Source organism: Aulonocara sp. 'chitande type north' Nkhata Bay, linkage group LG3 (genome assembly GCF_057382095.1).
Source record: "Aulonocara sp. 'chitande type north' Nkhata Bay isolate Kocher_YH1m ecotype deep benthic linkage group LG3, A_spYH_male_GT1.1, whole genome shotgun sequence".
Lineage (NCBI taxonomy): Eukaryota > Metazoa > Chordata > Actinopteri > Cichliformes > Cichlidae > Aulonocara > Aulonocara sp. 'chitande type north' Nkhata Bay.
Genome location: NC_141346.1, coordinates 15,423,408 through 15,451,402, shown reverse-complemented (window position 1 = coordinate 15,451,402; position 27,995 = coordinate 15,423,408). Strand labels below are relative to the sequence as shown.

Here is a 27,995-nt window from a genome sequence, read left to right as displayed (position 1 = left end):
TACCATATTCAGAGAAAAGCAGAAGGAACGTGTAACAAGAACATATAGAGAGTCTCCCATATTCAGAGAAAAGCAGAAGGAACGTGTAACAAGAACATATAGAGAGTCTCCCATATTCAGAGATAAGCAGAAAGAGCGTATAAGAAGAATATACAGAACTTGTGCTGAATTCAGAGAAAAACATAAAGCTTACATGAGGTCATATGTATATAACCTATATAAAGAAAGTGAAGAATTTAAAAAGAAAAAACTATCTTACATGACTAAGCGTTATGGAGAAGAGAGACGATTTCAGCAACAACACAAGGACAATATGAGAGAACGAATGAGAGTAAAATATTGGAACGGTTTTTCTTTCAGACAGATGCATAATATCAGATGTGCAATGAATATAAAACGGAAATATCGCCAGATGCATCGACCAGCTGAGACTTTACAGTGTCATCCAGAGAACACTTTAATGAATGAGGCCATATCTTGTTTCAGATCAAACATTAAGTCAGCACCATCTTATGTTTGTACTGTTTGTCTAAAAGCTTCTTTTCCTAATCAGGTGAAAATCTGCAAAAGACAAAATTACTCAAAACACCAGACTGTAGCTCATCAGTGTCTAACTGGTAAATATGTTCATGTGTGTGATGAAGCATGTCATGATCACTGCAGCTTTCCTGTTGAGAGAAAAAAAGAGTATATCTGTCACACATGTCACAGTTCCCTCAAAAGTGGATGCATGCCCAGGCTTGCTGCTGTTAATGGTTTAGAACTGCAGGATATTCCAGCTGAACTTTGTGATCTCAACATTCTGGAGAGACATCTGATTGCCAAATGCATACCATTTGCTAAGATTATTCCTCTTCCAAAGGGGAGACAGAGACTCATACGTGGTAATGTGGTATGTGTACCATCTGAGGTCCAACAAACAGTTGACAGTTTACCGAGGATCAGAAGCCAATCACAGATCATGAGGGTGAAATTGAAAAGACGACTGTGCTACAAAGGCCATCAGCTGTTCCAGACTGTCACCTGGTCTAAACTCATTCAAGCTCTGCGTAAACTGAAACAAATTCATCCACAGTACACAGATATTGTTATCAGAGATGATGCATTGCTTTGTGATCCAACGTTACCTGATGATGACAGCAGTGATGAAGCCAGCATGGCAAGTGATGATTATAATGAAGCAGATTTAATGGAAATTGACAACTATGAAAAAGATGCCCTTTTGTGCGAAAGTGAGTCTCAAAGTGACCAAGATATTAATATGCAATCCTGTGATGAACAACCAGAGGAACAAAATCCAGATGAACCAGAAAGTGATTTGAGCAATGGAGGTTTTGCTCTAGAAAGTTGTCTGCAGCCTGTAGACATTTCAGAAGAGATTCTCTGTTTCACTGATAACACATATTGTGTGGCTCCTGCAGAAAGAAACAATCCTGTTAGCTTCTTCAGAACTCCTCATTTGGAAGCCATGGCATTTCCTGTGCAGTTTCCTACTGGTCAGAATACACTGGATGAAAAGAGACGTCTCAAGCTCACACCAAGTGCTTACTTCAAGTCAAGGCTTTTCAACATTGATGCAAGATTTGCTAAAGACACAAATTACTTGTTTTTCTCACAGTTTGTCACTGAAATACATTTGGCTAATTCCAGCATGACAATACAGCTAAGGAAAGGTAAAACTATGACCAAAGATGGACGCAAAATCACATCAGGAATGTTACAAAGTAAGACAGAAGTAGAGAAGCTGGTAAGAAATAAAGATGCAATCAGATTTATGCAGCCACTCAGAGGAACTCCAGCTTACTGGCAGAAAACTACCAGAGATCTATTCAGCATGGTTCGCCAAATAGGAACACCTCAGTTCTTTGTCACTTTCTCTGCTGCTGAGATGAGATGGCCTGAAGTGATTCAAGCAATAAAGAGACAGCAAGGTGAAGAGGTTGATTTTGAAGCCCTGGACTGGTCAGAAAAGTGTGAAATTCTAAGATCAAATCCAGTAACCACCATGCGAATGTTTGATAAACGTGTTGAGGCTTTGTTCAGAGATTTGCTTTTTTCTCCTGCACAGCCCCTTGGTGAGATCATTGATTACTTTTACAGAGTTGAGTTCCAGCACAGAGGTAGTCCACATATACACATGTTGCTGTGGATTCGAGAAAAGGTAGAAGCAGATGTGGATGATGACCAAACTGTCTGTGACTTTGTGGACAGATACATCTCAGCTCAACTCCCTGATCCAGAAAAACAACCTGAACTGCACAAAAAAGTCACTGAGCTACAAAAGCACAGCAAAAACCACACAAAGACATGCTTTAAGAGTGTGAACTCTGGTTGTAGATTTGGGTTTCCCAAACCACCAGCCACAAGAACAATGATTGTGAGACAGGATGAGGATTCAGACACTGAAGCTGCAAAAGCCAAACTCAGACCTTTGTTGAACCTGCTGAAGGAACCTGAAGCTGCTTCCCTCACCATAGAGCAGATTCTGTCACGATGCAACTTAACAATGAATGAGTATGAACAATGCCTCCAAGACATAAACAAGAAAACAGCTCTGATTCTGAAACGTGACCCAAATGAGTGTTGGATCAACAATTACAACCCAGACCTGCTTGAAGCCTGGAACTCTAATTTAGATGTCTCATTCATTTTGAATGCCTATTCATGTATAGAATACCTCTGTAAATATATAACAAAGAAAGAATCTGGCCTCTCTGAATACCTGAAGACAGTTATTGACAACTCTGATAAGAACACCGTCAATGAATGTGATGAAATGAGAGCTGTGATGCAAGCTTACTCAAAAAAGAGAGAAATCAGCGCACAGGAGTGTGTGACTCGAGTCTGTGGCCTAAAAATGAAAAAATGTTCCCGCAGTGTTGTATTTGTACCAACAGATGATAACCCAGTAAAAATGAGTCGGCCCATGAGCTTCCTGGAAAGCACAACACACGACAGTTGTAATATTTGGATGACAAGTTTGAGTGATAAATACAAATGCAGACCTGAGACCCCAGAATATGAGGAAATGTCACTGGCTGATTTTGCTGCCTTGTGCAGGTTGGTGAGTGGTCCAAATGAAGGAAAAGATGTGCTTCCTCTTCTAAACCAGCTTGGATTTGTACAAAGGCGAAAGAATGATAAACCAGCTATAATCAGATATTACCACTGTTCACAGGAAAAAGATCCTGAGCAATATTATGGTCGACTGTTGAGACTTTACCTTCCACACAGATCAGAGCAGGAACTGAAACCACAAGGGTTCCAAACCTATCAGTCCTTCTACAACTCAGGTTTTGTACGACTTCCATGTTCAGACCACAGTGAGTCTGTGAAACGGATTGTGAAAAGAAATAAAGACAAGTATGAGAAGAACTCTGAGGATATTGAGAGTGCACTGGAAGAGTTTGAACAAAATAGGGATGTTGTGATTGATGAATGGTGTAATCTTGCTCCTGAATCTGAAGTTGTGAGGCTGCAATGCGATGAGAATCTTCCTGAGAGACATTCTGATGATGAGAACGAACAGGAGAATGTTCCCGACTACAGTCGTCAGTCTGATGCTGTAACAAAGATCAGAGCCGTCAGAGAACAACCTGCAGTAGATCCAGCCGTGGTACGTGTAATGTATCAGAATCTGAACCAGAAGCAGGCCTGCGTGTTCTATGCCATAAGAGACTGGTGTATTCAGCGAGTTTGTGGTTTGAACCCAGATCCATTTTTCTTCTATATCAACGGTGGTGCAGGAACTGGAAAGTCACATCTGATTAAGTGTATTCATTCTGAAGCATCAAAGATCCTGAGCAGACTGCCTGCTAATGCAGAAGAAGCTGACATATCAAATCCAACTGTTTTACTGACTTCATTTACCGGTACAGCAGCTTTTTCTATCAGTGGCTCTACGTTACATTCTCTACTGAAACTACCCAGGAGTCTGAAACCACCCATTCAAGGACTTGGTAACCAACTGGATGAAGTCAGATCTGAGCTGATGAATGCTGAAATTATTGTTATTGATGAGATTTCAATGGTTTCAAAACCCCTTTTTGCCTATGTGGATGCAAGACTGAAACAAATCAAAGGCACTCAGAGACCTTTTGGTGGAATGTCAGTTTTAGCTGTTGGAGATTTTTACCAGCTGCCACCAGTGCGACAGTCTAAACCTCTCTGTGTTTACGATCCAGAACAGATTGACCTATGGCAGGAACATTTTCAGATGATCACTCTAACCGAGATCATGCGTCAGAAAGATGATGTGGCCTTTGCAGAGATGCTGAACAGGATTAGAGTCAAAGAAAAGACAGATGAGCTTTCTCAGTGCGACAGAGATTTGTTGTCACAGGCTGTGACTGCACCAGAAGAATGTCCAACTGAGGTCTTACACATTTATGCCACCAACAAGAATGTGGAATCCCATAACATAGATACCCTGAAGAAGCTTCATTCAAACATCATAATAATCAATGCAGACGATTTCCAGAAGGATAAATGTACAGGCAGAATGGAACGAAGAGACAAACCATTTACAGGTGGGCGAAATGATTTACCTGACACTCTGAATGTTGCTGAAGGAGCTCGAGTCATGCTGACCAGAAACTTGGACACACTAAACGGTTTAGTCAACGGTGCTTTTGGTATACTGGTAAAGGTGGTGAGATCTGAAAATGATGGACACATGATTAAACTGGGGCTCAGGATGGACAACCGGCAGCCTATGAGACACAACCGCAGTGCTAATGCAGCTTCTGATGATCTGGTTTACATTGAGAGAGCAGAGGAGAGTCTGAAGTTTAAAGGAGCAGTACGCAGACAGTTTCCTGTAAAGCTAGCATTCGCCTGCACAATTCACAAAACTCAGGGTCTTACAACACAGACAGCTGTAGTTTCAATGAAGAACATTTTTGAACCAGGTATGGCTTACGTTGCTCTCAGCAGGGTGACGTCTCTCAGTGGACTCTATTTGCAGGACTTGGATGAGAAAAAGATTTACGCCAATCCCGAGGTAACTGCAGCGCTCCAAACCATGAGACAAGCCAGTGTTGAGGAAATGATGCCTCTTCTTCAGGTCAGAGAAACAGCCAGCAGACTTGACACTCTTACACTGATCCATCACAATACAGAGGGTTTGCCATCTCACATCAGTGACATCAAGAGTCATCATGAAATGTGTTTAGCAGATGTTTTGTGTCTCACTGAGTCTCACCTTCAAGGCTCCTTTGTTGCAGACAGTCTTCATTTGGATGGCTACACCATGTTCAAACGCAACAGACATGTGTCCTACACAAACTTTCCTCACATGGCCAGCAGAAGTGGTGGGGGAGTTGTTGTGTATTTGAGGAATCATTTTCAGGTTCAGGTAAAACAGTATCTGCATAATGTCACTGATCTTGAGTTTTTAGTGTTGAAGGTTCAGGCTCCATTCCCTGCACTCATTGCTGTTGTGTACAGACCCCCTGACTACAGTTTGACACCATTCATGCAAAACCTGGTAAGTCTTTTAGATTCACTTGAAATAATGGACTGTCACCCAATAATTGTGTGTGGAGATTTTAATGAGAACCAGTTGCAGAGTGGAAGAAAACAGATTCTGGAGCAGTTTCAGTCGAGAGGGTATTCACAGCTGATCACTTCTGCCACTACAGACAAGAACACCCTGCTTGACCTCATTTTTATTTCTCAGCCACAGAAATGTCTGTATTCAGGTGTTCTGAGATCATATTACAGTTACCACAACCCTGTCTTTTGTGTCCTGTCCTCGAGCCAATCATGAAGTCGTCTGGTGAGTTTTGAAACAATTACAGATCATGTTTGTTACAGAGTTTACTGATTGTAGAGCATGAAAAAGATTTTTCATTGAAAAAAGGGTCTTCCCTACTCTGTCTGTCAGAAGACCCTTTCTTATTGCAATGTTATTAATCATTTCACCAAATCATTGCTGAACTTCATGCAGAGCAGAGAACATCTGCTATCATGCACCTCTGATCTGAAATGTGCTGCAACATTTGATAAACCAACATCATGTTTTAAATGACTAAATCTTTTTACTATGACGTATGTAGCTCAACAAACGAGATCTTCCCCTCCAAGGGCTTTAAAATATGAAATAGTAAATAAATAAATCCCAGATAAATGCAGGTATTTATTATGATGACATACACGAATAAATACAGACAATTATATTTTCTTGATTATAGTAGATTTTGTAGAATCAAAAGTTTTTGTGATGAATGAGTTTTTGCTTATCATGTTTTACAGGTAAAAAATGTCAAAAGTTTTAAACTATCTTTAGGCTACCAGAGATGTCTATAATGATACATTATGTAGAGAAAAACATTAGTACAGCTTACAGAATATGTATAAAAACTGATTTAGAAGTAAATGGATAGTTTTCTGAAAGTTCCCGACTACAGTTTAACACCACCCACCCAGCTCAGCCCCCAAGTGTCTATGTAATGCTGGTATGGTGTGTGAGTTTGACTTGGCCTTTATCCGGGTGGGTTTGGGTTTGGGTGGATAAAGGCCAAGTCAGAATGCTCTGAGCAGCTGGAAAAAGCTGCTAATAAACAAAGACATCAGAAAGTGTGGGCTTTAGGTGTAGCCCCCGCTTTCTGATGCACTAATTAAACTTAGTAACCGACACCCCATACCAGCATTACATAGACACTTGGGGGCTGAGCTGGGTGGGTGGTGTTATAAGCACGTGTTTTGTTAGATATATTTTTTCAGATAGGGCACAGTCTCCTTTGTGGGAAAACCTTCAAACTTCACCATCCTCAGCTGAAACAACAACATCTTAACACCATCTTCATGAACTGCTGAGCCAAACCTGATCCATCAGTGCTGGACTGCACAGATAACTACATGCCACAAGGAGACTGCTGTGTTATGAACTGCCATACCAGTGTGTCTTCAATGGAGAAGATGACACACCCATCACCTGACCTCCTGCCTGATCTGGAGACCATCATCATGCTGCCACACTACAACCTCTGAGACCATCAATGATGACTCCTACTGAGGAAACTGTATTTCCTGTCAGAGATGCTCAGTGATCCTCAGAGCAGAGAGAGGTATGATTCTTTATCTTTGATAAAAAAATGTCAGTGTTTTTAAATCAATTAATTAATTAAAATCCTGTTTATTGAATAAACAATTCCACACTCAAATGATTATACTTGTTGACACTTTTTGAGTTTTAATTGACATTATGGATTACAAATCTATGCTTTTTCTACTCTGTCTCTCTGTGCAGGTATTGCTGTCTTCTGAGTTCTTCAGTGTCCCAACTGAGACATTCAAACCTCATTGCAGAGCTCATGTCTTTCCTCACCATCATGTAAGTGTGAGATTGCTCTGGATTCTGGTTATGTGGCCCGCAGCACCTATAAGGTATTTCAATATTGTTCATTGTATAACTTATTTGTAGTTTTTAGGCCTTAACACAAATAAAATGTTCCTTTTTCTGTATTTTTTAGAACAAGCTCGTCCAGTGTGCCTGCATTCCAGCTTCACAGAAAAGAACATCAGACACCAGCGAGGGAGGATAAGAAAGACAGACACAACAACATTGTCATCCCCTATGTGGCCGGTGTATCAGAAAAACTCAGGAGAGTTTTCTCCAAATACGACATCCCAGTGTACTTCAGACCCAGCAAAACACTCAGACAGAAACTGGTTCACCTGAAAGACAAAACTCCTAAACACAAACTTAACAATGTGGTGTATGCTGTACAGTGCAGCGAGGAATGCCCAGACTTCTACATCGAAGAGACCAAACAGCCACTTCACCAGCGCATGGCACAACACAGAAGAGCCACCTCCACAGGACAAGACTCAGCAGTTCATCTGCATCTAAAGGACAAAGGTCACTCTTTGAGGATGCCAATGTTCACATTTTGGATAGATGGAGGAGTGAAAGAAGCCATTTACGTCCACTGTGAGCGACCATCTTTGAACAGAGGCGGTGGTTTACAACACCAACTGTCTGCCATCTATAATCCAGTTTTGAGTTCCCTCCCCAGACACTGTAACGTCCACTCACATCCTGGGAGTGGGCGTGGGTGATTTCCTGACCTCAGGAAATCACATGATAGGGTGGGGCCAGGTTTCACAATGAGCTCACCCAAAACCCTGGCTGATTGGGACCCACACCCACTTTCACACCTTGGCTCATGTGATTAGGTAGAGGATCATCAGGGGGTTCTTTGTCCCTGTTTGTGGAGAAACTCACATTGGGTTTAAATCTGGGACTCTCCACCATTGACCCTTAGAACTGAAGAAGCTTCTCGGATGAGAGGTGAAACGTCTTCAAGAAACTCAAAGAAGTCCAGACGCTTTTCTTTCCAAGCTCCTTAGACTTCACTTGTGTTAATTACATTTTATTTGTTGTTGTTTTCTTTTAGATTTATATGCAGTGATTGGATGTGGTGGAGCTTTGTTAACCGCGTGGAAAACATCTGTTTGTGATGATATTTACAATGAGGCTTTAAGGTGATAGTTTCCATGTAATTTCAATCCTTTTACTAAGCAAAAACATGTTTGCAATTAACATATTTTTTCAGTTTTGTCTTTTGGATTTATGGTTAACATTCCTCTGTGACAGCAAATACTAAACTGGTCCAAGTAACCAGCATATCATTGGTCAAAGGCAAAAAGGACCACATGTCACACTAGCAATGAATTTGTGACTGTGTTTGTGTTAGTATAGAGTAGGTCTAACAGTGGTTTTCCACATCTGCTCTAATATATATAGATAATGGGTCAGACATATAAAGTCATTTTGAAAAGTTCATAAAGGTCATTTATATGTGTTCCTCTTTATCATTTTATATCAGGTCACACAGCTGACTTGAGTTTTGATCAGAGTAGAACCATAACATTCATGCTAATGGTTCTACTGTTTACAGTTACTTTATGATGGATTTCACCCTGGTCACAGCACTATGTGAAAAGCTGTTAGAGGTAAAGTTAAGCCAATTAATACCTCATCATAAGTCACTCTCTAATGCAGGGCAGTGATTATTATTCACTGTAATTTATTCCACAACAATGTTCTTTATTTGATTCTTTAAATATGCACATCGATTGTTTGGCTGTGTGACTCTCCACACCTGAAATATATCACAATGTGGACTTCATTTCGACAGTATTTTGTAGATTGGTACCATATTTATCATCAAATCATCTTGTGCATTTATTAACTAAATGTTGTTTGTTTTTGTTTTTTTGTTTGTTTGTTTGTTTGGGGTTTTTTTGTTGCCATTTTTACATTTCACCAACTGTGTAAATTCTGCAATTTTACTTTGGTTTTGTTTCACATCAGTTTATCTGCTGGCTGGTAATCCTGTCTTCCTTCTCTCACCCCAACCGGTCGCAGCAGATGGCCGCCCCTCCCTGAGCCTGGTTCTGCTGGAGGTTTCTTCCTGTTAAAAGGGAGTTTTTCCTTCCCACTGTCGCCAAAGTGCTTGCTCATAGGGGGTCATATGATTGTTGGGTTTTTCTCTGTATCTATGAAGCGCCTTAAGGCGACTTTTGTTGTGAATTGGCGCTATATAAATTTAATTGAATTGGTTTTCTTCCTTTTCTAATGTTTCTGGTCATTTTTCACAGTTAAACAAGTAACTTTGAGGTTACTTCATCATTTTTAGCTTTTATCTGTTTACAGTTTTTTCCTAATAATTACATTTCTGCAAAATTATAGCAGTTCTGATAAGTTGTAATATTTCTGCCAAGTTATTAATTTTCTACTAAATTATATCATTTCTGCTAAGTTATGTTATTCTAAATTATTACATTTCTGCTAAGTTGTAGCTTCTGGTAAATTACAACATTTCTGCTGAATTGTTATGTTTCTTCTAAGTTATTGCATTTCTGCTAAGTTATTGCATTTTTGTTAACTTGATGTTGTTCTGCAAAGTTATTAAAATTTCAACAACTTTTTAAAAACTAGCTTTGATTTCTTCAGCTTCTTCAGCTATTTTCAACTATCTTCAGCAGACAGCTTCAGCTTTACAATTTCTGCAACTTTTCAGCTTTTTCAGCTACTTTTTGCATGCAGCTTCAGCTTTAAAGCATCCACACTGCATTTTCGCAGGAAATGCAAATTTTTCTAGTTATTATTATTATTCTTAGGACTTCCGTACACTTTTCGCCGTAGAACTACTTCCACAATTTTCAGCCGATTTTCACCGTTCAAATTTTAAACTATTCAGCTATTTTTGCTCTTTCCGGCTATGACTTTTGCTATTTTTAACTATTATACTTTTTAAAATATTCCACTTTTTTCCTTTAATTTGTCCCATTGAAATGAATGGGAAACTTCAGCAATTCTGCTAAAATTTGCTTGTTTTTGAAACTTAACTACTTCCTCATACTTTCACCTAGAACAACCATTCAAATTTTAAAATGTTCACAAATTATTGGGCTATTCAGGTATGATTCAGCTTTTTCAAATCTTTTACTGTTTTACTTTTATGCCTCTTAAAGTTTTGAGTTGCAAAATTGTGATTTTTCACAAAATACATGTGTTGTTATGGTTGCTATGCTCTTGGCTTCCAGTGTGCCACTGAAGGTTTTGCAATTTTCACTTCATGTCCGAACAACTTCCTGCTACTTGCTCAATTTTCACTCAACTTCCACAAATTATACATCAAAACGTAGGTATTTTTGCTGGCTTTCAGAAAATGTCACCATCATTGTTGTGGGATTTATATAATTTTGGCAAATCTCCTCAGACTAACACAAGGTCAGAAAACTCTCCATATAAAGTCAATGGAGAGTTTGTTCAAAATCACCGCTGCATTTCTGTAATGAGAGGCATATTCGAATCGTCATATCTCCTTAACGAAGCAAAGTTAAGACATGAGGCTTGTCCCGGTATATCTTCAGACACTCGTGACGCTCACAATTCAAGAATTATTTTCTCACCTATTACCGTTCTGAAATGAGTTGGACTTGTTTGAGGGTAGGAAATTTGTCCTTCGCTCAGATTTCTTCAGATTTCAAACTGTGGAAATGAACCACTTTTTTCTCTCGTCATAACTTTTTGTTGGATTTCCACAGAGACCTGAAAATTTCCATGATTGTTCACCAAACCCTGCTGTCTCTTACGGTGAAAGAATGATATCGATACTCCAAATAGATTTAGAGTTAGAAAGCGTTGTTTGAGGGCAAGTCAAGGCAGTTTTTGCTTCGCTCTACTCAGTTATGGTGCATTAGAAGTCAAATATCTTTAATAATTCATATTTTAATGATAAATTGTAAACACTGGAAGATTCCCCCATCTCTTCTGAACAAAACGGTGTAAGAATGACCGCTCTAGCCCCTACGGTTAGGAAATTATGGTCATTTGTTTGAGGGGAGTCCTCACTATGAGAAATAGGCTGCAATAATCCTGTGCCTCTCTGTGCTGCGTGTGTAAAAAGAGGCACATGTTTTGGCGGGAAAAAGTACACAGGCTCTCTGATTGGTGGATTCAAATTCAGCAGCTCCCAGGCTGACCTAGAAACTTACTTCTCTCTCCCTGTGCATTTTTTTGCTGATTTTTGTCATTTAACAAGTATATTTGAGGGACCCTCAGCATGTTCAGCATTTTTTCAGCTGTCCATTTTGCTTTTCCAATTTTTCTGTTTAACTTATTACTATTGTGCTAAATAATACTATTTCTGCTATTTTATAAGATTTGTGCCTAATATAGTATTTCTGCTAAATTACAATATTTCTGCTTTTTATACTATTTGTGCTAAAACATAGTATTTCTACTAAATGTAGTATTTATGCTTAATCATACTATTTCTGCTTTTTATGGGATTTGTGCCTAATATAGTATTTCTGCTTTTTATAGTATTTGTGCTAAAACATAGTATTTCTACTAAATGTAGTATTTATGCTTAATCATAGTATTTCTATATATTTCTGCCAGGTCCCCAGGCAGCCAATCCTCTGTGAGGACTGAGAAATTCAAATTTTCAAATCAGGGCCTGCACGGCTTCCCAGCCAATCATATATGTGTCCTGAGGCATTCAAATTTGCATTTTGGGGCCTTCATGGCTTCTAAGCCAGCCAATCATATCTGAGGGCTGAGGAATTCAAATCCACAAATCAGGGCCTGCACAGCTTCCCAGCCAGCCAATCATGTATGTGGGCTCCAGGTATTCAAATTTGCATATTGGGGAATTCGTGGCTTCTAAGTCAACAAGTCATCCATGTCATATATCTCTAAAAATTCATATTTTAATGATAAATTGTCAACACTTGAAGATTCCCCCATCTCTTCTGAACAAAACGGTGTAAGAATGACCGCTCTAGCCCCTACGGTTAGGAAATTATGGTCATTTGTTTGAGGGGAATCCTCACTATGTGAAATAAACTGAAAGAAGCAGGTCTATGTCTCTGTGCTGCGTGTGTAAAAAGATGCACCTGTTTTGGCGGGAAAACGTAAACAGCCTCTCTGATTGGTGGATTCAAATTCAGCAGCTCCCAGGCTGACCTAGAAACTTAGTCCTCTCTCCCTGTGTGTGTGTGTGTGTGTGTGTGTGTGTGTGTGTTTAGTGGGAGAGAGAGGACCCTGCCCTTATTTGACAGCATGTCATTGTAGGATTTAAATTGAACATAGTTAGACTGGTTGACTGGATTAGAGCCTGTGTTTGTGTGTCCCTCTGTGCATTTGTGTTTCAATAAGTTATTACTATTCTGCTAAATCATAGTATTTCTGGTACTTTTCGGTACTTGTGCTAAATACAGTATTTCTGCTAAATCATACTATTTCTGCTTTTCATAGGATTTGTGCTTAATATAGTATTTCTGCTAAATTATAGTTTTTCTTCTTTTTATAATATTTGTGCTAAAACATAGTATTTCTACTAAATGTAGTATTTATGCTTAATAATAGTATTTCTATATATTTCTGCCAGGTCCCCAGGCAGCCAATCCTCTGTGAGGACTGAGACATTCAAATTTTCAAATCAGGGCCTGCACAGTTTCCCAGCCAATCAAATAAGTGTCCTGAGGCATTCAAATTTGCATATTGGGGCCTTCGTGGCTTCTAAGCCAGCCAATCATATCTGAGGGCTGAGGAATTCAAATCCACAAATCAGGGCCTGCACGGCTTCCCAGCCAGCCAATCATATATGTGGCCTCAGGCATTCAAATTTGCATATTGGGGAATTCGTGGCTTCTAAGTCAATAAGTCATCCATGTCATATATCTCTAAAAATTCACATTTTCATGATAAATTGTCAACACTTGAAGATTCCCCTATCTCTTCTGATCAAAACGGTGTAAGAATGACTGTTCTAGCCCCTACAGTTAGGAAATTATGGTCATTTGTTTGAGGGGAGTCCTCACTATGAGAAATAGACTGCAATAATCCTGTGCCTCTCTGTGCTGCGTGTGTAAAAAGGATGCACCTGTTTTGGAGGGAAAGAGTGCACAGGCTCTCTGATTGGTGGATTCAAATTCACCAGCTCCCAGGCTGACCTAGAAACTTACTTCTCTCTCCCTGTGTGTGTGTGTGTGTGTGTGTGTGTGTGTGTGTGTGTGTGTGTGTGACAGAGAGAGAGAGAGAGAGAGAGAGAAAGCCTTTTAATGGGATGATCTCATTGTAAGATTCAAAATCAATATATTTAGACTGGTTGACTGAATTGGATCTTGTGTGTGTGTCTCTCTGTGCATGTGTGTTTCCTTATGTGTCCATATTTGTGATTGTGTGGCTGTTATATTTTTTTTGCCGATTTTTTTCATTTAACAAGTATATTTGAGGGACCCTCAGCATGTTCAGCATTTTTTCAGCTGTCCATTTTGCTTTTCCAATTTTTCTGTTTAACTTATTACTATTGTGCTAAATCATACAATTTCTGCTTTTTATAGGATTTGTGCTTAATATACTATTTCTGCTTTTTATAGGATTCATGCTTAATCATACTATTTCTATATATTTCTGCCAGGTCCCCAGGCAGCCAATCCTCTGTGAGGACTCAGACATTCAAGTATACAGATCACAGCCTGCACGGCCTCCCAGCCAGCCAATCATATCTGAGGTCTCCCGTTTCCTCTCTCGTCATATCTCAGCGACAGATGTACAGAGAGCAATGAAAATCGCAGTCAAAGTACACCAAAGTCCGCTGATTCAGCCAGTAGAAGAATTATGCTTCTAGTCCACCTAGTTTTTGAGTTACACAACGTTTTGTAACTCCAAAAAACGGTGTTTTTCGCCTCTCACCGCAATCTAATTCTGACTCCTCATCAGCCTGTTTTTCCAAAGCGGCCGCTCTCTTTCCCAGTGGCGCAGTTGGTAATGACACGGCTCTGCAAGCCAAAGGTCGTGGGTTCGATTCCACCTTGGTCAACATGTTTTTTTTCCCTACAAATTAATACACTGTCACAGACCAGTAATTCATATTCATCATTTATTACAATTCTGCAAATTTTTATGATTTTACCAGCTTTTGATAATATGGACCTCACATTCTTGTTAACACTCCATGGCACAAATACTCTTCCCTTTAGGCTCTGTGTATGTGTGTGTGTGTGTATCAATATTTCTCCCATTTTAAAGTATTACTCCTCCATAATTGTATTTCTGTTCAATCAAAGTACTTTTACTACATCTTAGTATTTCTGCTCAATCTTAGTATTTCTGCTCAATCATAGTATTTCTGCTAAATCATAGTATTTTTGCCAAATCATGATTTTTGTGCCAAATCATAACATTTGTGTTATGTTAAAGTATTACTACTAATTGGAGGAATTTCTGTCATGTTACAGTATATGTGCTAAATATAGTATTTCTGCCAAATCATACTATTTCTACTATGTTATATTTTTCTTTCTAAATACAGCATTTCTGCTATATAATTGTATTTCTGCTTTTTATACTATTTGTGCCTAACATAGTATTTCTGCTAAATTATAGTATTTCTGCTTTTTATACTGTTTGTGCCTAATATAGTATTTCTGCTTTTTATAGGATTTGTGTTTAACCTTCAGAGGTCCTTAGGGACATTTATTGTCTTTTGCATTTTTAATTTTAATATAGTATTTCTGCTAAATTATAGTATTTCTGCTTTTTATAGGATTTGTGCTAAAACATAGTATTTCTACTAAATGTAGTATTTATGCTTAATCATACTATTTCTATATATTACTATTCTGCTAAATCATACTATTTCTGCTTTTCATAGAATTTGTGCCTAATATAGTATTTCTGCTAAATTACAGTATTTCTGCTTTTTATACTATTTGTGCTAAAACATAGTATTTCTACTAAATGTAGTATTTATGCTTAATCTATTTGCATATTGGGGAATTCGTGGCTTCTAAGTCAACAAGTCATCCATGTCATATATCTCTAAAAATTCACATTTTAATGATAAATTGTCAACACTTGAAGATTCCCCCATCTCTTCTGAACAAAACGGTGCAGTGACCGTTCTAGCCCTTACGGTTAGGAAATTATAGTCATTTGTTTTGAGGGGAATCCTTAATGGATAATGTTTATATATATATATTTGTCTTTAAAACATCTTTGCAGACTGACTGTCCTGGACTGGTTGTTGTTTTTTTTTCAGGTCTGGTGAACTCAGCTCTTTGGTGTTGGTGTTCAGGAGTAGAGCCTTCTAATAATATTTATTCAAGTTATAGATTTAAAGTTCTGCGAGTTTTTTCTGTAGCAAATAAATATTGTATAGAATATTTAAAATCACCTACATTTTTGATGTTTACAATGCCCATTGTGTGTAAATACTGGAATTTCCTACTACCCGTGAACGCCTCATCTTTTACCTGACTGCCGGACATCCGCCATTCCGCACACTTCGCTGAGTCCGCTCTGGGTGAGTGCTGCTGCTCTGCTTCTCCTCTTCTCTCCTAAATGTTTATAGTCTGTTTGTGCGATTTAACGAGTTCTTTTAGTGATTTATAAAGCCAACCGAGGTATAACTCATATTAGAGTAACACAGTGGTTGCTTTTTCTTAGTGAAACTTTGTCATTTTTGTATGTAAAAGGAGTGTTTGATGAGCTAACAACCCGATGCTAATGCCTAGCGCTCCTTTGAGCCCAGTGTGAAATGAAAATTTGACTGTGAACCACGGTTATCGTGTTGTTTTATTAATTACATTTGGTGTGTTCGTGTTTGTCAGCCTGTTACATAAGGTGCAGTTAGTTCTCTTCACAAATCAGTTGGTTAAAACAGCCTCATTCTTTATGCTGTAAAGTTTTTAACGAACCGCCATCTTAGATTCAGTGTCAGCTGTCGGCAAGATCAAAGGAGCCATTTTACCGCCTCTGACCGAACACGGGAGAAAGAGTCACGTGTGTGCAGGTCTTGTGGGTTAATTAAGACAAAGGAGGGGGGGAGAAACTGAGGATTAAACATAGGCTATGTCCCCACATACACGGGTATTTTTGAAAACGGAGATTTTCCGTTTCTGTTTTAAAAAACAATCCCGTCCACACATAAATGCAGAAATGAAGGAGAACGCTGCTAGGAACATGCCAAAGCAGCAGGTGGCGCTATATTCCTAACCGTGTAGAAATGTTGGCCAATCAGAAGTCTAGAAGCCTCGGTGGGAAATGGCAAACAAAGATGGGGCATAGAAGCAGAACCGAGTCATATCTGTGGGGGGACAGTAACTGTGTGCGCATATGTAAGCATTTAAACACTGCAGAGAGAACAATTAACAGTAACCGTATTGTAGAAATGCATTTCACCGAAACAATAACGTGGCGCACAGTGTGACGTCAAAAAAGGCGCTGCGTTTTCTCCGTTTCCCTGTCCACACATAAATGCAAAAACGGAGTTTTCGAAAATATTCTGGCAAGCGTTTTTAGTTTTTCAGTGACCGAAAACGCCGTTTAAGTGTGGACGAAAGGTGCAAACGCATAGAAAAATCTCCATTTTCAAAAGTACCTGTGTACGTGTGGACATAGCCCAAGAATAATAAGAACTCCTAATATGTAGACTTTAATTTTTAAGAACTGTTTAACAAAGGCTTGTTTGTGCCAACCTAAATCTGCAGCACAGTTTAAATTCTCACTTTGTGGGAAATTAATGAAATAAACAACAGCCCACCTTCACATAAATAAAATATGGCAGTATATTATTATTAGTATGGTATATAGATATTTATTTTAAAATAACAGCATATTTAATGATACTATGTGCAGTTGGTAATATTTTAGGAAGTAGAATTTGAATGCAGACCACCTCAAATATTAAAGCCTTAAAAATATGTCGTGCAGTTTTTCATGTATGAGTGTTTTGCAATCTTAAATGAGATGTAGACCAAAGAAAACAGAGGAGAGTTGTTGTTTGTATTCCAGCTGTAGTAAACAAAGAAGTTTAGTGAATCTTTTTGACAACAGAGAGTGATGCAGTATTGATGCTGATTTGAGTTTTCTGATCCTGTATTTTTGTTCTTTGTCTTTTGTTACACAGAGTGAAATAAAGCTTGGTTTTGCCTTTGCTGGTAAGTAAACCGTGATTGTAACTGAAGCAATATGAAATTGGGATTGTGTAACATTTTTAGCAATTTACATACAATAGTTTGGCTTTTTGTGATATCTTGCCATTTGCTCATGGGCAAAAACACATTTAGGATTTATAAGCAGTAAAGCCCCCCCCGATCTCTGAGTGTCCCTAAAAATGTCCCTGAAGTTTAATAGGCCATTTATGTCTAATTTTAAAGGCTTATCAAAGCATTTCTGTAGTAATTATTGTTTTTATTACACATGTTAAGGCCATTTGAGACTCTGCAATTAAATTTTGCCCTCTTTAGACTAAAGTGAGTTCATTTTGTCTGAGGTACAGTGCTGGGAAAAGTCTTTCTTCCTTGCAGATTTATTTTGTTCATGCTTTTTTGTCACATGTTTCAAATCATCTAACAGGGATGATTTGAATAAATACAAAAAAGCATTTTAAAGTGATGATTTCACGTATGAAGCAGAGAAAACCAAACCAGAGCTATCTGTTCTAATGTGAGAACATGCTGGTCTCTAATACCCAGCTGTGGAAGCCCTGATACGAAGAACTACCATCAAGCATTTATAGTATCAAGTATTATTTGTGATTGTTGCACGCTTTGAAACTGTGATGTTATCATTTGATCAAGTGTGCAGTGCGAGCAAATCATTGCTTGTGGTATCTGCTGTGTTATGTAATAGCACCAAAGTATTAGAGCTTTACGTTCATGAGGAATTTCTGTGGAATTGCAGATGGATAAAACGACACATCACCTTAATAAAGACAGAAATCTTTAATAAGGTGCAGAAAGAGAAGATGGGGTGTTTATAGTAAAGCTGTTGTAAACAAAGAATTTAACAGATTTTTTTTCCCACTACAGATTGTGATGCAGTATTGACTCTGATGCTGATTTCAGTTGTCTGATTCTGTATTTTTGTTCTTTTGTTACAGAGTGAAACAGAACTTCGGTTTTGCCTTTGCTGGTAAGTAAGCAGCAATTGTAACTGCAGTAATATGACATTGTCACTGTGTAACATGTTTAGCAACTTACCTAACGTAGTTTGGTTTTTGTGACATTACCATTTACTGATGGGCAAAAACAAATGGTCAGAATTTATACCTTGTAGCAGCAAAGGCCCCACACATGACCTCTGACTGTCCCTGAAGTTTAACAGGCCATTTGTGTCTGATTTTTATGTTTGAACACAAACAACTGTTTTTATACAGTTGTTCATGTTCTCCGTTTGTTTATGGATTTACCTAGCAGACATAACTATGAACGCATTTTAGGTGAGTTAGTGTAAGTGGTAGCTTAAACTAGGGCTGCTCGATTATGGCAAAAATGATAATCACGATTATTTTCACTGAAATTGAGATCACGATTATTTGACGATATTTATTTAACCCTTTAAGACCTACTATAGAACCAAGTCCACCAGAGCTTATATTATTTTTATTTATTTTTTTTACATGCTGTAGTGCCATTTGTGGGAGCATTTCAAGTTGCTATACATCAATACAACTGTTATAGCCCATATTTTAATAATATGTATGCATTAAGTCCATAGTAATTACATAAATTGCAAAAAAGTGCAATAAACTACAAAAAAAATTTTGAAAATCGCTTTTGTTTTGTTTACATATATTTCTACTTGGAGAAGTTTAAGAGGTTTATCCCTCAAAACTTTAAATACAAAAAAAGTTGCAAAAAATAGTTTCCCACCACAGGAAATTTATTTTGAGTGTCTTCATAGTTTTATTTTGGAGATACAGCAATTTTTATATACTGCAGGAAAAACAAAAAACAATCCTATGATGCAAATTTGCAAAGAAAACAGCATGTGCATCATTTCACTGTGGGAAGTGTTACGAACAGCTGATAGGAACGGCGAAGCGTGTTTCTGGAATATTATGTTTTTGTTCCTCCAAGCGCTTTTTATGCAATTTTTGCAAAGCTATATGTGGAACGAAACCGTGACCGAGGACAAGCTGATGGCATCAGATGTAAGTACAACTCCTCCGGTTTCATATGCAAAACAAATGATTGCGCTAGCTTACACGGTTCAGGTTCTACAGGGATTTAAAAATAGTTACGCAAAACGGAGCGTGCTGCTCTGACCGGCTTTAAAGGGTTAACAATGACTTTTAAAAAATAATATAAAATAGTGTGCAACACCACTGAAGTTTTTTTTTTTTAAACTCTTTTCAACCAACGGCAGTCACTCTCCAAATAACTTCTGCTTAGCTTTCCGAGCTTCCCTCGGGTCCTCTTAATCAGCGGTCTCCAACCTTTTTTGAGCCACGGACCGGTTTATGCCCGACAATATTTTCACGGACCGGCCTTTAAGGTCTCGCGGATAAATGATGGAGGGGCTAATAATCGGCTCAGTCATTTTTAATGATCGTTGAAAGCCCAGATCGTAATCGTGATTAAAATTCGATTAATTGAGCAGCCCTAGCTTAAACACTTAAGAGCACCACAGTTGTTGATTTATATCTTCACTCATATTCTGCTTATGTATTACATTAAAGTCAGACCACTATAGAAGTATTTTTGCCTGAGTGAACAGAAGTGGTACGTTAAACATTTAAGCAATAATAAAAGACTAAGAGAACCAGAGTTGTGAGTAGGCAATGTTGTGTATGTTAAAGCCTGTGTGTAATTTATGTACACTAAGTTTAAATCAGTTTCTTAATAAGTTGCTTGATACAATGTGTTTGAAAATTATATATAAAAGGGAAATATTGCAAAATACAAAAAGATTCCTGCCAACAGGTACAATGGAAGGACTTTTTATTATAATTTTTAAGAAATTAATTGCAAAAATGGCGTGCCACTGTTGTTACTATAACATGTCAGAATTTACATGTATTTTAGGATTTACATATTCAGATCAGAACTAAAACCTAATGAGGTTTTCCGTTGATTCTAACAGTTGTGGTTTTTCCACACTTTATTAAGCACTGACTTGTGATAGAAAATGATGGAGCTAAAAAGCCATAATCTGTACCAACAAATATAGGTGCCTCTTCTTTGCACTTCTGTAGTATGCATGCCTTTATTACACATGTCATCGTCATGTGAGACTCTGTAACTAAAGTTTGTCCTCTTTAGACTACAGTGAGTTCATAAAGGCTTGAAGAAATTGAGGATCTTACTAGTTATTTCATGTCACAGTAAATTGGATTGTGTGTGAAGAGGTTCAACAGTGTAAGTCATTAAACAGTGATCTGATGTGTTGTTTCCTTTCTCTAGGATACTGATCTGATCGTCGCAAGTCTGGTAAGTATAGGTTTTGTCTGCAGTACAGTGCTGAGAAAGGTCTTTCTTCCTTGCAGATTTATTTTGTTTATGCTTTTTTTCACATGTTTCAAATCATCTAACAAGGATGACCTGGATAAATACAAAAAGCAGTTTTAAAGTGATGATTTCATTTTTGAACCAGAACAACCTGGTCTAATGTAAAAACATATTGGTCTCTAATACCCAGCTGTGGATGCCCTGATAGCAACAATTACCATCAAGCATTTACAGTAACTGGTAATGACTGGTTTACATCACTGGTTGATTTTGGTCCACTATAATTTCAGAATTGTCTTAATTAGATCCAAACAGGACAGGCAAAAAAAGAAAAGAAAAAAGTCTTAATTAAGGCCCAATATAGGGTTTTCAAGTCATACCAAGTACCACGGTGGTTAGCACTGTTGCCGCACAGCAAGAAGGTCCTGAGTTTAATTCCAACATCAGGCCGGGGTCTTTCTGTGTGGAGTTTGCATGTTCTCCCGGTGTTTGCGTGGGTTCCCTCCGGGTAGGGCTGCTCAATTAATCGAATTTTAATCACGATTACGATCTGGGCTTTCAACGATCATTAAAAATGACTGAGCCGATTATTAGCCCCTCCCTCATTTATCCGCGACACCTTAAAGGCCGGTCCGTGAAAATATTGTCGGGCATAAACCAGTCCGTGGCGCAAAAAAGGTTGAGACCGCTGATTAAGAGGACCCGAGGGAAGCTCGGAAAGCTAAGCAGAAGTTATTTGGAGAGTGACTGCCGTTGGTTGAAAAGAGAGGTAAAAAAAAAAAAAAAACTTCAGTGGTGTTGCACACTATTTTATATTATTTTTTAAAGTCATTATTCAATACATTGTTATTGTTAACCCTTTAAAGCCGGTCAGAGCAGCACGCTCTGTTTTGTGTAACTTTTTAAATCCCTGTAGAACCTGAACCGTGTAAGCTAGCGCAATAATTTGTTTTGCATATGAAACTTACATCTTATGCCATCAGCTTGTCCTCGGTCACGGTTTCCTTCCACATAAATTGCATAAAAAGCGCTTGCAGGAACAAAAACATAATATTCCAGAAACACGCTTTGCCGATCTGATCAGCTGTTCGTAACACTTCGCACATTGAAACAGACCGCTAACTATCACATGTCCGCCATTTCCTGCCCGAAACCGGAAGTGATGTCATTTTCGCGGAAAATGTAGTTTTTTTTTACTTGTAGGCCTTAAAAGCCTATACTGGTCATGTTTGACTTTTCTGAATAGTTGCTGGGATGCTTAGAACTCGAATTGCACTGCTGGAAATAGTTTATTTTGATGCACCTGCTGTTTTCTTTGCAAATTTGCATCATAGGATTGTTTTTGTTTTTCCTGCAGTATATAAAAATTGCTGTATCTCCAAAATAAAACTATGAAGACACTGAATAAATTTCCTGTTGTTGTAAACTATTTTTTGCAACTTTTTTGTATTTAAAGTTTTGAGGGATAAACCTCTTAAATTTCTCCAAGTAGAAATATATGTTAAAAAACAAAAACAATTTTCAATTTTTTTGTAGTTTATTGCACTTTTTTGCAATTAATGTAGTTACTATGGACTTAATGCATACATATTATTAAAATATGGGCTATAACAGTTGTATAGCAACTTGAAATGCTCCCACAAATGGCACTACAACATGTAAAAAAATAATATAAGCTCTGGCGGACTTGGTTCTATAGTAGGTCTTAAAGGGTTAAATAAATATCGTCAAATAATCGAGATCTCAATTTCAGTGAAAATAATCGTGATTATCATTTTTGCCATAATCGAGCAGCCCTACCTCCGGGTACTCCGGCTTCCTCCCACCGTCCAAAGACATGCAGCTTGTGGGGATAGGTTAATTGAATAATCCAAATTGTCACTAGGTGTGTATCTGCGAATGAATGTGAGTGCGAATGGTTGTCTGTCCCTGTGTGTTGGCCCTGCGACAGACTGGCGACCTGTCCAGGGTGTACCCTGCCTCTCGCCCTATGACAGGTGGGATAGGCTCCAGTGCCCCCTGAAAAGGATAAGCGGAAGCGAATGGATGGATGGATGGATGGATAGGGTTTTCAAGTCATACCAAGTATCTTAATTTCATTAAAGTCCAGACTGATTCGTTTACACCAAGTGTTTTGTTTCATTCATTCAATTGGACTTGCTTGTGTGCTTCAGATCCTAAGTGTGATTAAACTTAAGCCCAGGACCTGATGAGTTGATGTAGGTCCTGAAGTAGTAAAGGAACTCTGGGACATCACAGTAACAGCACCATGTTTGACTTTAATGCTGGTGTTTTTCTCTCACTATAGATGATTCAGTTTAGTGCAGTTAGTCAGCACAGCTCTTGGTTATCATCGAGATATTATTAGGCAACTTGTTGTAGCTGAACAGGCAAAAACGTCTGGGAGGGTTTCTGTTTTCTGGGGTCTCCAGATCCTTAGAAATCTCTTTGTAAACCTTTACAGAACTATATGTGTTTGTTTCACATTAGAGCAGCTCACGACTAGCAGTTTAGGGACAATTAAATATTCACATAGGGCAGGGGTCTCAAACTCCACTCTTCAAGGGCCGGTGTCCTGAAGCTTTTCCACGTGTCCCTGTTACAAAACACCTGAATAACATTTGTAGGTCATTAGTGAGAGTATAGAATTTGACTGTGTTGAAGTGGCATCCCCGAAGACTGTTCAAATTTAAGTAATTTAAGTGTTTGGAAAAATGTACTTCTAAAAGTACTTTCATTGCATCATGTTCATTCACTCATGAGCTGCTATAACATGAATCAAATTCCTGAATTACCACCTCAGCATGCAGTCACGTTCTGTAGAGTTTTGCTAATGACCTACTAATGTTATTCAGGTGTGTTGCAACAGGGACACATAGAAAAGTTTCTGGACACCAGGCCTTAACAACCAGAGTTTGAGACCACTGGTGGTAGGGCATGGTGGATTTCAAAAGCTTCTTCCCTTAAATCACTGCCTAAAAACTGCTTTTTGTAATTTGTCATAATGACTTGCAAAATATAGGTGGGATGAAAACATAAACATAAGACATTTTATAGTGGCCTGATATTTTTATCAAGGCTGTTTTTTGAAAATAATCCTGCCCTAATTTACAAAAGATGAACTGTCTGAAAGTCATGTTTGTTTGTTTGTTTGTTTGTTTGTTTGTTTGTTTGTTTGTTTAAGAAATGTGGGAATCTCCAGCAAAGATCTTACATGCACCAGCTCAGATACAGCACTCACTTCTGTTCTTTTTATCATGAAATGATCTACAAAGAAATGATCATCATACTAAATTTTGCTAATTAGGCCTTTATATCAGCTATGATAAGTTTATTATAGATTTAGTGTAGTGCTTATTGCTGTGTATCAAACATGCCCCAAATGTGACTGAAATATGTAGAAACTGCTGTGTAGAAACTAGTTGTCTCCAAATTTCTCATTTTGCCAAAATTCATACAGAGTGACCTGAAACTGTGCTGTAACCTCAGTGTGTTGGTTTTGTTGGACCATTTAATATTTACAGTAAGTTACTGTAGCAGCACGTCTTCGTTTGAGTTTATAGACTTAGTTTATTGTTTTAATAGAATGTAAAAATGTCCTTATAACAGTTCCACCATCATTTGTTAAACATTGTCATTCTGTTCAGTCCAATAATTTACTGTAGAAGTCTTTAGTATTTAAAGCCCTACATGTATTGTATTTTTGAGATTATAAGGCATAATGTCAATAAACAAGCCTGTTTTTAAGGCAGATTAAGCCAAACAAACAGTCAGATAAGTCAAACTTTATTCAAGTCATTCACAAACAACTCTCAACACTGTTCAGTTGTAACACATAAAATACAGAACAATACACTCTTTCAGTTCATTCCTCATCCACAAATCCATCAAACTCTTCATGGGTTGATCAGTTTGAAATCTGCTTCTTAAGCATGTCTCTTAGCACGTGCCAGGTCCTTGTACACACACCATAATGTTATGTTGAAGCACCGTACGAATTACTCTACGAGGGTCCTGACTATGGTAGCCATAATGCTCTGACAATACATCAAGCAGCACAGCTTTGTAGCTTACGAAGTCTTACTAAAATATTTGACAGAATTTTGAGCGCTGTGTACCACAGAAATCCCGTTTGAGGTCAGTAAGCATAACCAGAATCGATACGCTAGGCACATTGTATGTTTTTGAGATAATGACAGGATTTTAGGTATGCCATATAGTCTGAAGAATATGGTAAATCCAAGCATGTTGGAAATATGACTAATTCCAGTCCTTTTGTGTCTTACAGGTGACCTGCTGCAGAAGATCCTCTCTCTCTCTATCATTATAAGCAATTCTGTCTATCCTATCACTCTCCCAACTCTATCTAATTTGAAAGCCATTCTATCTTGTATCCCTCTATCCCTACTGCTCTATCTAATTTGAAAGCCATTCTATCTTGTATCCCTCTATCCCTACTGCTCTATCTAATTTGAAAGCCATTCCATCTTGTATCCCTCTATCTCTACTGCTCTATCTAATTTGAGAATCCAAGTTTTGAGAATCCTTTCAGAATCCAATTTTCAGAAATCCAAGTTACCAGAACTTGATCTATCTGTTACAGAATTCTGAGAGATCTCTGCTCTCACTGCTCTTTCTTTCCTGTCATTAAGCTCTCTCACATTCAGTCATTTTGCTTTAAATTACAAGTTGAATATACAGTAGTAGAATTACAGTACAGTAGAACTTATAGTAGAAACTACTTACACAGCCCTACATTTGTCATTTTAATTTTGCATTAGACTTTAGTTTGGACTGCTAGTTTGGCTTACTTTGATCAATTGTATAAAATATCACCTTTTTATAAGTTTATTTGTAATAAGATAATCTGGTTATTTTGTAATACATACATTCAGATAAATAATAAATCAGATCCAGTCTGTTAGTCTGTTTCATTGGCTATAACATTTGACTGCAAGTTTATAGTATTATTATTTAAGGACAAACCCATTTTGTCACTCAGTGTAAGTATTCAGTCAGTATTGTCATCGAGAAGTGCCTGAGGACCCAGACTTCCTGTTTCCTGACTGCTGCAGAACATCCAGCTGAAGAAACCCCGTTTCTAAAAGAGCTACAATAAAACGGACCAAATTGTTTCCAGAGAACTTTGAATTTCCTTTATTTTGAGTTTGGAGTACAAATCAGCTTTTTAACATCTATTCATATATTCATAAAAACATTTTATAGTATAATAGTACATTTCTCAGATTTAACAGTAACTTAAGGAGTTATAAGTTTTTCTGTTTCAAGGTTCAGTTTTGTTTATATTTGTGTATAAACACATATAAGCTCCAGATTGTACTTCAGCAAAATGCCAAGAAAAAGTCAAAGGTCGCAGTCCCAGAAGCTTAGATGGCAAAAGCAGAAAGAACAGGTGAATGTTTCTCAGAGCAGTGAGCAGGTAAAGGTGTGTGTTTCAGCTTTTCCCAGCACAGAAGTGCAGAGCAGTGTTCAGACAGCCACAGTGTCTTATGCAGATGTGGTAAAGAGAAGTGTTCCCTCAGTGTCTGTCCCAGAGCCTGAAGTTATGCAGGTAATCCAGACTGAACCCCAGCTAACTGTACAAACACAGCATGATGGAGAGACAGCCACAGTGTCTTATGCAGATGTGGTAAAGAGAAGTGTTCCCTCAGTGTCTGTCCCAGAGCCTGAAGTTATGCAGGTAATCCAGACTGAACCCCAGCTAACTGTACAAACACAGCATGATGGACAAGCTCCAGGACAGTCTCATGTACAGGTTACAAACAGTGAAAGTCCACGAGTGAGTAGCGTCTGTGCTTCCCGAAGCCAGGCTTCTCCTAGGTATGGAAAGTACCGGAATCAGCAATGCATGGCTAACAGTTTGGTTTTCCTGTCATTCTTACACGAGGATGAATTTATTACCAGAGCAGATCTAAACCGTGTGTTGGACAAAGGCCATGCCGTCTATTCAGATGCCAGACTGAGGTTTGTGAACAGTGTGTTTCTAGCCTGCGATGAACTTCCCTCAGTTGTTACCAGCCGCACACACGAGTATCAAGTCGACATGTCTCAGTTTGCTCATTACGGCACATTTGATGGTACAGATCACTTTCCGAGCCTTGAACAGGGATTACAGCGTTTGGCTTCAGAGTTTCGCTATGCTTTGCTAGTCATGGGAGGAACAGTCATCGCTGTTAGCAGGCTGACTTCAGGTGAATATGCATATTTTGACCCTCACCCACGTAAGTCTACTGGTATGCCATTGTCGCTAAGTGTAAGTGGTGGAACTGCAGTTATGTTGAAATTCACACGTCTTAATGACATGATTGACAGGATCAAACGTTTGTACAGAATGTTCAGCATCGCACCAAGCTGTACTTATGAACTACAGCCCATCGAGTTTCACAGTGAAAACGCTGCTGACCAAAGAGATGCTAATCAAACCACCGAATACAGACAAACAGCTACAAGTGCACCAGCACCAGCTTTAAATGAACGTGTTCATGAATTAAACTCCGAAATATACACTGAGCAGACACGGAAACCTGTGGCCAAAGATTTAACCAGTGAAGTAATGTCATCCAGAGTTGATTCTTCAAATGAGACAGCTGCTCCCGGAAAAAAACATCCTTCTGATTATTTTGAAAAGAAAACCTCTGCATCTTCTGTGAGAGAAACTCCGGTAACACCAGATTCTGTTCCTCAGAATGATTCAAACAGTGCCTCCAGTTCAACTAAGATAACAGAGGAACTCTCAGATAAACTGCTGAAACGTAATAAACAGGAAAGGCAAAAAATGAGGAGAAGATTATTAGCCCAACAAAAGCTACCACAACGAAAGGAAAATCAGAAGACGAAAGAAAGGCAGATGTACAGGTTTGATGAAAGCTTCAAGACAAAGAAAAAAAACTCAACTAAGAAGTGTAATGATCCTGATCACAGACATAAAAGGAGTCTGTACAAAAATGAGCTGTATAAATTAAATGCTACCTATAAGGAGAAACACAGAGAACATTTGAGAAAGATGTATAGAGAAAGTGCTAAAATTAGAGAGAGAAAAAGAGAACGTGTCATAAGGACATATAGAGACAATCCCCTATTCAGAGATAAGCAGAAGGAACGTATAACAAGAACGTATAGAGAGTCTCCTATATTCAGAGAAAAGCAGAAGGAACGTATAACAAGAACATATAGAGAGTCTACCATATTCAGAGAAAAGCAGAAGGAACGTGTAA

The 27,995-nt window shown here is 38.3% G+C and overlaps 1 protein-coding gene across 2 annotated transcripts; it reads left to right on the top strand.

Annotated features, from left to right (window-relative positions):
- Nucleotides 1–36: 36 nt before the first annotated feature.
- On the top strand, nt 37–9,962 carry LOC147334148 (uncharacterized). 2 transcript variants are annotated; one of them, XM_086271343.1, is made up of 3 exons: nt 37–7,070; nt 7,279–7,389; nt 7,476–9,962. In XM_086271343.1, the coding sequence occupies exon 1, from the start codon at nt 194–196 to the stop codon at nt 5,768–5,770; it is 5,577 nt and encodes a 1,858-aa protein (XP_086127469.1). In that variant the 5' UTR covers nt 37–193; the 3' UTR covers nt 5,771–7,070; nt 7,279–7,389; nt 7,476–9,962. The 2 variants fall into 2 exon arrangements, with proteins under 2 accessions (XP_086127469.1, XP_086127460.1); XM_086271334.1 differs by having other exon boundaries at nt 7,253–7,389.
- The last annotated feature ends 18,033 nt before the right edge of the window (nt 9,963–27,995 follow it).